General features: G+C 39.1%; 1 protein-coding gene across 2 annotated transcripts; it reads right to left on the bottom strand.

Annotated features, from left to right (window-relative positions):
- Positions 1-2,925: 2,925 nt before the first annotated feature.
- Positions 2,926-7,949, bottom strand: tnni1a (troponin I type 1a (skeletal, slow)). Of its 2 annotated transcripts, XM_059333432.1 has the most exons (6): positions 7,904-7,949; positions 5,683-5,729; positions 4,794-4,925; positions 3,945-4,034; positions 3,633-3,809; positions 2,926-3,030 (listed from the first exon to the last, which is right to left on the bottom strand). In XM_059333432.1, exons 2-6 carry the CDS (start codon positions 5,689-5,691, stop codon positions 2,926-2,928), a joined length of 513 nt encoding a protein of 170 aa, XP_059189415.1. In that variant the 5' UTR covers positions 5,692-5,729; positions 7,904-7,949. The 2 variants fall into 2 exon arrangements, with proteins under 2 accessions (XP_059189415.1, XP_059189414.1); XM_059333431.1 differs by lacking the exon at positions 7,904-7,949 and having other exon boundaries at positions 5,683-5,739.
- Positions 7,950-9,949: the final 2,000 nt, after the last annotated feature.

Below are 9,949 nucleotides of genomic sequence, written 5' to 3'. Positions count from 1 at the left end.
GCTTCTTGAAATTAGCTACTTTTTCACATTTCTGTTTCCAGTCACACCCACTTTTTGGAGAAGTCACTTCTTATCAAAGTAACATGACCACCACACCAGGGTGTTGAGTATGTGTCGCTGTTATGCCAGGCATTTAAATGAAGAAGAAGAAGAAATGTCAGGATGGAGCCACCAACCTTATTTTCAGTCTTACAATCAAGATAAAACAGCTTACTAAGTCTGAATTAGCCTACCAACATTAGTACTAGGACACATTTAGCATTTATTAATATGTTTTTGTCATAATGTTGCGAGGACCCAAGTGCAAATGGGAGACTGGACACCGAAAAAAAATATCTCAGGAGATTTGGAATTGAAAGCTAGCCCAGCTAGGAAAACTCAAAATTACTTGAGTTGGTATAAATGAGAGGTTAAAGAGTTGGGACGTAGACTTTAGTAAGCTATGATGCACATTTTAGTTGACTAAAATGTTTTAAAAATATGTATTTTTTGCAGTATATATAAACTACACATTTTTACAATTAGGGAATACAAATTGCTTTGGGTCTAAACCAATGATAAATGAAAGTGAAAAAGTACAGAAATGACCATTTTATTTTGTATAATTTGTTTGTCAGATGTGGTTCCAGAGCTGCAGCAGGCCAATAGTTTATACAGAGTCAATGATTAAATCATAATAAAATTGATGTTATTGTGCTAAAATTATGTGTAATGGCAGCATCTACAGAAGCATGATGAAATAAAAGTTTCAAAATGTGTCACGTAGACTTGACATCTTGTATTACTTAAATTGCAAGCAGTTTCATTGACTTTAATTCAAAATGTAAGCATTTTTCAAGCCTTGGAAATAGCACGTTTAAATTTAAGTGATTCCAAGGACTTCCAGCACTAGTACCCAAACCCTGAAATAGGAAGTTGTGGTCCTAAACCAGCAGTAAATCAACTCTTCAATTACTGATAAATCACTTATTGTTTAAATATTTAAGTAGGAAAAAATGCTTTGGCTTTAAGGCTAGCATTTTAGGAAAAAATGTTGCAAGCGATTTATCACAAAATTTTAAACCTGCAGAATATTAACATCAAAATACTGTAGATTTAAAATGCAAATAAAGGTGAAAAACACCCAAAAAATATAATAAAAAAGAAATGGCAACTGAATTGTCTAATATTAAAAGGAAAACTATACCTGTATGTAACTATGGTTTATGTCAAACTGGGTTTTGATGCTTTGTTGCACTGGGCAGTGAGTCTCTTTACAGTGTGAGTCAGACTGTTTGCTCTGCTGTGCGAGGCCACACCTTTCCTCAGAGCCCAGTGTGTCGGACTCTGACCCAGGCTCGGGCTCAGTCCAACACACACCCTCCACCTCACCTGGCTTTATTATCAAACCCCGCCGTATGCCAACCTGTTTGTTTTTTATTCAGTGCAAACCGCAATAAACAGGATGAGGTACTATCATAATGTGCAGAAAGATCCCTTGATGCTCATCCACATCCTTTCTTCTGTGTGCTTGGGCTAACATGACCCTGCTTCACTCATATTTGGTGAAGGCTGGCTTGTAGCTTGAGCCATTAAGAAGCTATCTGATTGGACTAGTTTGCATGTCACTCCCTGGCCAAAGTGTTGCTGCAGGGTTCATATAAAGGGAAAGTTATATTCAGTGACTCATGTCTTCTGCAGGCTCTTTGCATCCACAGGGATAAGGCAATAATGATTAAAGCCCCATCACGGAAGCTCTTTTCAGGGTGTGCTTTATGAGCATGCAAAAGAGACAGCGGCTAAAGCAGAGGACAGGATGCTGGCGTGGACAGCTGGCAGACGCATATCAGCAGAAATTTGCTCTCTCGGAGAAGTCCATGTGTTCCTTTTGCATTCCTCCATTGCATCTCGTTGGGCTGTGGTTTGGTGCAGCAGTAAGCTAAATAATCATTTCATGCTGTTGTTTAGCATGTATATACTGCCTACCATGTTCACCAGAATATTAAGCATTCTAATCAGCACCAAACACAAAGTACATCAGAGGCTGATGAGGGTGGCATTAGTTTTGCAATTATTTGGTCATAAAGCATTGGAAAAAACGAAAATTTGACCTGATGAGATGATGCTAGATGAAAGTTATTTAAGGAAAGACATTGTTCCATGAACACCCATTTATGACCCCTCAAAAAGACATGAAATACAGTTTGTGTCTTTTATTTTTATTATTGTAAATCCAGGTGATAAAGTACACATCATTTTGCTACAGTTCAGTTGATCACCAAGCAAGAATACCAAAGATGCAGTTTAATTTTGCAGGGTGATATTATTATATCGGTTTGGCCTACTGATTTACATTACTGTCCACGATTGTCTTCTAGATAAGCTGACTTCTGTCTAATAAAAAAAGTGGTGCTGATGCGGGCCTAATGCAGCAGCTAGCCATGTGTGACAGCAACCAAGTGTCACTCAAAGCAGACACACCCTTAATTATGAATAATTTTAAACCTTAATATATTTCAAACAGGTGAGTTATAGAGACATTCATCCCTGAACAGTTGTCAAAGGCCTTATTTTTCAGCCCCAAATGTTGCCACATGGTTCCCATACAACAAATCTGCATTCTCAAATACATTTCATAAGAAATATGCTAAAGTATTTTTGATGAGTCAAAAATAAACCTAATCCACGATTTCCCCGAAAACAGAACTGATTATGCAGTTTTGCTGTATAGGAATGAAAATTTTAGGAGACGGGGCTGTTTTAACACCATATTAAGAAACACCAAACAGATCAGTTCTTAAGGAAAGTTGAGAAAACCTTTCAGGAGTGTGGAGATATGGCAAAAGCAAAAACCAGGATAACAGCATTAAAAAGAAATGGAGAAGCTGCAATAGACCGTTGAAACGAAACCGATTCAGATGCAGGAGGAGTGATCACCAGCTGGGTTCACTGGGCAGGACCCTTAGCAGCATCGAACATCTTCTTCCTTCCCTCCATCCCTGACATGGCCTCCACGTTCTTCCTCCAGTCGCTGTCCTCCACTGGCCTCTTCTGCAGACAGAGACAGAGAGTTAAATGGTATAAAAGAAGAACACACTGACTGACTGTGAAGTAGAGCAGGTTCAGGAAATCTTATTGTTATCATTGTTGTATCTTAAGCTTTTCAAGCCTATGCTGTCATCTGGGAATCCCCTGTGGGGATACTGTATAACTGCACTAGTATAACTGGTTTACAGCCGTAATACACTGTGAGACACACACAACCATGCAGGCACACGCACAGATACACACCAGGAGTGGCTAGTCTGCACATGTACACACATACACACTAACCAGGGAGCAGAATGTCACAAAAGCTACTGTTCTGTGTACAATGGCATCATTGTCTTATGTACTGTATCTACTCTCACACACACACACACACATGGTCGCCGCCCTGCACCGGCCTACTGCTGAAACACACCCTTCACACACACATAAGCACTTTTCAGGTGCGCTTCAAGCGATGACATCATGTGTGTATCTGAAACTTTACAGTAGCTAACTTGCAGGCCTGCCCCTAAGGAAGGTGCACATCTTGCTTGCACTGGTTTGATTGTGTTCTTTGTGTGTATGTAGGAGTGTGTTCGTCTTTAATTTCCATCTACACACACCTTCTCAGTGTCCTCTTTCTTGACAGACTTGAGGTTGGCCCGGAGGTCCATGGAGACTTTGTGCTTGGAGCCCAGCAGCGAGCGAAGGATGGCGTCAGCAGACACACGAACACGACGAAGACTAGGTCTCTTAAATTTCCCCCTGAGGTCTAGCACCTTGATGTTCAGGTCTTTAATCTGGCATTGAAAGGTAATAATTACCATTAAAAGTGCAGGATTTTCTCATGGTGACAGTTCTTCTTTGCTTTTGTGATCTTTACATTTCGAGTTCAGCTCATATAACATGGAAATGACTGAGAAAGTGATGCATACCTCACGTGTGTTGAGCATGACTTTAGCTTCAATGTCATATCGCTCCTCATCCACCACATCGATCTTAGCATGGAGCTCTTTGCAGAGGTCCTGTACTTAAACACATATTTATTGTTAGGGGGTCACTAAACAGTCTTGGAATTGCAGAAATTTGGTATAACTAGAAAGCTGAGACACTTGTCCATGTGTTATTATGTTACTCCCCAAAGTAGCCATTTACTTTTAAGTTAAACTAAAAAAATAAAAATAACCCATTGTGATTTAGTTCATACAGAGGATGCATAGCTGTCCTTGGTATATTGACAATAAGGCGGTGCTCGCCATGCAATCGCTGAAAAAGTAATTCTTAGAGTGTCTCAGGTTTTTACACCAAATCACAGCACAATTTTTCTGTGGTGTTCCTCAAGGTCTTGTGTGGAATTTTTTTTAACCATTTTTGTTGCTTTTTGTTGCTCAAAATAGTAAAAAAATTGCACCAAATCTGTGTTACAAATGGTTTAAACCTAAAAAAAGTTGCTGCAGCAACTACTGAGACATTACTGAGCATGGCAATACACTCCCAACATTATGTTCCAGGTCGTTATACACTCTAACCAAAAATCAAAACTCAAATTAATCTTCCTAATCTACTGTTGACCAGCTTTCTCCCCCTAAATGTCCCTGGCCCGCCCTTAAGAAACAAACAAAAAAATTCTAGTGTTGGTCTCTAAGGTGGCATTGTTTTTTGATGAGGAAGTGACAATGCAAGAGAATTATGTGGTGTAGAATGGGAGGTGCAGCTTTTGCTGGTTTTAAATTACTGAGGAGCACAGGACATGGGAGGATTTGGGGAATTTGAGGACAAGTTACCTGTAGCTGTGCAAGACTCATGCTGCTGGTGTTTAGAGGAGGAGCTCTCTCTGACAGATAGTTCTGTTTCTCTTCCTCTTTGACCACAACCTCCTGCTCCAATTCCTCCTTGGCCTTTGCCACCATCAGACTCTGCAGAAATACGAATCAACATGTAGCACATTAACGTAATGCAGGATGCTGGAAGTTGCTCTTGTGAAACACATTAGAACATCAAATGTACTTTTTCAAACAAAAACAAAAAAAATTCCAAGGACTTCCAGCACTAGTACCCAAACCCTGAAATAGGAAGTTGTGGTCCTAAACCAGCAGTAAATCAACTCTTCAATTACTGATAAATCACTCATTGTTTAAATATTTAAGTAGGAAAAAATGCTTTGGCTTTAAGGCTAGCATTTTAGGAAAAAATGTTGCAAGCAATTTATCACAAAATTTTAAACCTGCAGAATATTAACATAAAAATACTGTAAATTTAAAATGCAAATAAAGGTGAAAAACACCCAAAAAATATAATAAAAAAGAAATGGTGACTTAATTGTCTAATATTAAAAGGAAAACTATACCTGTATGTAACTATGTTTTATGTCAAACTGGGTTTTGATGCTTTGTTGCACTGGGCAGTGAGTCTCTTTACAGTGTGAGTCAGACTGTTTACGAATCGAAATACGAATCAACATGTATCACATTAACGTAATGCAGGATGCTCTGAAGTTGCTTTTGTGAAACACATTAGAACATCAAATGTACTTTTTCAAACAAAAAAAAATTCACAGTATGCTGGATGTTCAGCTGTATCTGTATATCACAGTCACATATCCTCTGCTGCTCTCCTGTGGTCAAACACATGTATTGCATCATAGTTTGGCAGAAAAAAAAAGATCTCTCTGACCTTGAGCATCAACTTCCTTGAAGCTGAGATCTTTGGCTTCCTCTGGATGGAGAGCATAATTCAGGTGAACACAGTTAAATGTAAGTACTTCACGTAAAGCTAAAAAAAATATATAATTTTTTAGCATTCTGAAATACTTTAGTGATCAGTGATAAATGTGGTCTTACCTCTTGCCTGTAAAATAAAAATGGACAATATTTAGAGGAAAGGAAAGACCATAGATTATTTGTAAACAAATCTCCCAAAAAGTTGTTTGTGTCTATGTGGGTGGATTTGTAAATGGTCTATAATAAGACCACAAAACTTGATCACTCACACGTGCTCAGGCATCTTGGTGATGAAATCTCACTGGAGGAGAGACAGAAGGGATTAGAAACACACACTTACACTCACACACACACACACACACACACACACACACACACACACTGAACAGTTGTCAGTGTTTGTTCATCAGCCTTTTGAGGGCCAGATCATCTTTCCATGCTTCTCTATGAATGCTCTCTCAGAATGTTGAGTCTGTTTCAGTGTCTACAATCTGTCAGCTGGCCAATTATACAAAACCCTGCACATCGACTTCTACGCTCCTGCTTCTTAACACTCTCTTGACACACTTTGTAATACTTTAAGCATGGCCTCTACTTCTCATGTCTTGCAAAATTAATTCCTGAATGTTGTTTAAACAAAATCATAGTTAACATGACTGGATTTGTTCTGGATGTCATTCATAGATACCCCATGTAATTATGAGCAAAGAGGAGCAACGTATTGTGACCTATATTCATGTTTATTGTTTGGCAGCTACATGGCGAAGTGAGACAACAAGACTGAGAAATTCCGTATCGGGCAGGTTGGATCGGGGTTTGGACTTTGACCCAGGGATCCGATGTTCACCATTGTTATTTTAAGTTAACTCGTACATAAACCTCCACACATAAATACATCACGGTTTTTAGCTATTTTAAATCCTGATTTTTTTTTTGTTGCTGAAACTTGACTAAGCAGCTACATTTTAAAAGTTAACCAAGGGGTTGATAATAGCGTCCATGCAATCCTTTCATAACATTAAATATAATCGTCATATTTAATAAAAATATCATACGAACTGTTCATGGAAATACGTTGGTAGAGAATGTGAAAACGAGTTATGGTTATGGTTAGGGTTAGGGTTAGATAAAGGTAAATTGTTAAAATCGATAGGTCAAAGTAACTAATATACATTTAAATAGTTAGTTAGTTAAAAGTAAATGGTTAAAAGTTATATCTTATATATAAATAGCTAAAAATAATGAATAGTCTGAAATTCATATCTAAAAGTAATGCATTAAAAAGTTGAAATAGTAAGTTAAATGTAATAGATAAATGGATAAACAGTTCGGGTAAATAGATAAAAAAATATTGGATAAATGGTTGAAATTCTTTGGTAAAACTAATGGATAAACAGTTGAAATACTGAGGCAAAATAAGCAGCGATTACCAAGAAGTTACTGGAGCTGGTCAGACAGGGCTGTGGGAGTATGTCTGGCATTGGGAAACACTGGTCTCAGTAATGTTAAATCCAGCTTTAAGTCTAGTATTAAGGTTAATGAGGTTTGAGTCCTCTGCTGCTGAGACTTGTATCCACCCCTAAGCAATGGAGGTGAATGGCATTTTGTCTGTCCCTGCTGGAATTTTTGTCTCCCAAATATATTAAATGTGTGACACATTAAACAAAGCACACTGTGAGGGTGCTTTAAGTCGTCTTGTCAGCTCAGTCTGATAGTGTTGTTTTCACTTTTGTCATCACATTATCTGACCCCTCCTCTGCCTCATGGCCTTCTGACCTTTATCAATTCAACACGTGGTTTACAGCAGTCATCTCTACCTCACCTCACCCTTTCCCTCCCCCATTTTACTTGTTGATTACATTTGAGAATGATGGCAACTAAGACCTCCTAGCATGGCGGGGTTTCAAGCTGCTCCAACGGATTAGGAAAATTCCAGACCGATAGCCATCCCTCATCCATCTCTCCCATCTCTCATCCCCATCTTTCTCTTTGGGATTATCTCGGGGAGAGGAATTTAGAGTGGCCTGTCTCCCCAAATAGACCAGGGGACATCTGATAGACAGCTGTGGAGGGTGATTGTGCTCTGGGGTGCCCAGCTTGGATTAGAGATTTACCGCCAGTAACTCATGGATGCTTATGAGCCTCTGTGGTGCAGCCAACTTGGCAATGCAAAGAAAAAAACAAGTCCAAGGTGCTTTGGAAAGTTCTCGTCAGCCTCGGATTAGAACAGAGCTGCTTTAGCTACAGATTTAAATCAACTAGTTTATATTATTTCAAGTGATCATCCTTTAGAGTGTTCTGGCTGAGGCACTTAGGTTTAGGTGCAGCCACAGCCCCAAACCGGGCTTTCGATAAAGGACATCAAAACACTTTGTAGCGCTCTACAGCTCTGCTAATATCCCTGTTTAGTGGATTGGCATTATATACTGTTAGACTACATTTCCATTGCTTAAACCATTAGCTCAAGAATTGTTTGGAAACATGGGAAAAGTCAACTAATAAATTCAGACAAAAGTACCAAACACATTTATATGTCTTCAAACTATCATCCATTCAGTCTGAGTACCATTTATGCACAAAAAGAAGAAATAGGTCTAACATCACACCTGAAAACCTTCACTGAGCACACCATGAAGAGACCTTACCGGTGTCAGAAGCAGGAGAAACGAGACGGAAAGATACGACAACAGCAGAGGCTGGAGGGACAGATCAGAGATGAGGCCAACAATTTGGTGTCCCTCTATTTAAGAGCACCCCCCACCCTCTGAGCCCCCCATTGTCACACTCTCTCTTTCTCTTTTGTTAGTGAAGGCTATACTTAGTCAACCCCATCTCTCTCCTTACTGCCTAATCTTTCTCTGTCCATTTGTCTCTCGCGGATTCTTTATAAACTGGTGGGCCAGCAGTATAGAGCCTGGGGATTTGGCCTTTGCACGGCACAGGAGGATGAAGAACTAGATGATGAACTAGAGTTTTTATGTTTTTATTGGTACATGATTGTCTGGAAAGGGACACTATTTCAGTTTTCAGTATTTCAATTGCGTGGAAATTGTGGAAGATAGAGATAGTTATAACACCTGTGATGCATAATGAAAGGAGTCCTCCATGTTATACAGTATATTTAGCCCCACAAGTGGCTCTATGGATGGCAACTTCAGCTGTTGGTCCAGGCTGGAATAGGTACACAGGTATAATGGGGAATGCCATGACATTTGTGACCCCCAGAGGATGAATCCTAATGACTTTGATGATCATCTGACTTTTTTCTGACTCTCAACAACTGTTAACTATAAAATTTGGTGCAGACATTTAAAACCCCTTCAGAATGAGTAGCAATAACTTTGGTGATCTGCTGACTTTTCCTTCATCAGGTGGTCAAAACTTCAAACAAAAACCTCTCATCACAGATCGAAATGCTTGACATGCTTGCAGGGCGGCCCTTGGGAAATGTTCCCTTAAAATAAAACTTAAGGGTGCCATCTGTAACCCAAATGAAAACAAAACCAAAAACTCAATTACACACAATCCACAAGTCCACAAGTTTCCACAAGTAATATTTGCATACAGAGAGAAAATATTGACAATATTGCACATATAAAAATAAGAGACTCACAGATCAGGGTCCAACCAATTTCAAGAACACCTTCCTGAGAAAGTCCGACACATTTCACACAGTGATATGGTATTTTAGGTTTATACAGCACCTTGTGAAGTATGTGAAAGTTGATTGAATAGAAAATAAAAACACTGATGTGCAAGTCATAGAGAGACCTCACAGACACACACTTAAACCTCAGCGAACAACAGTGAACAGGGAGGCTGTTTACTTAGCAGGAGAGAGACAGACCTCTAGTGGTTTGACACCCACACAGCAGCTCCAAGAAGACGTGGAGTTATTTTGAGTTGTTGTCGAAGAAGTTTGCAGATGCATGCTTTTTCTTTCTCCCTCTTTCTACAAGCACTGACTTCTACAATACTTTAATTTAGTTGCATAAAGTAAATTAATAGTTCAAGCTCTGTTTTCTGCAACTTTTGCTGGGAAACTAGTTGAATTTGCTTTATGGAGCCAAATCAACTGAAATATGTTGATGGAGCCGTCCCCATGTCTGAAAAGTGAAGGCAGTGCATAAGTGCCTTAAATAATTAATGCATCCTTTCCAATGGCCAGCAGAGGGTGAAACCATTGCAAAAAGAACTCCTATTGTATAGAAGTATATGAC

Source organism: Centropristis striata, chromosome 5, assembly GCF_030273125.1.
Source record: "Centropristis striata isolate RG_2023a ecotype Rhode Island chromosome 5, C.striata_1.0, whole genome shotgun sequence".
In the NCBI taxonomy this organism is placed as follows: domain Eukaryota; kingdom Metazoa; phylum Chordata; class Actinopteri; order Perciformes; family Serranidae; genus Centropristis; species Centropristis striata.
The sequence above is the reverse complement of the archived record's forward strand: the minus strand, read 5'-3'. Positions and strand labels throughout refer to the sequence as shown.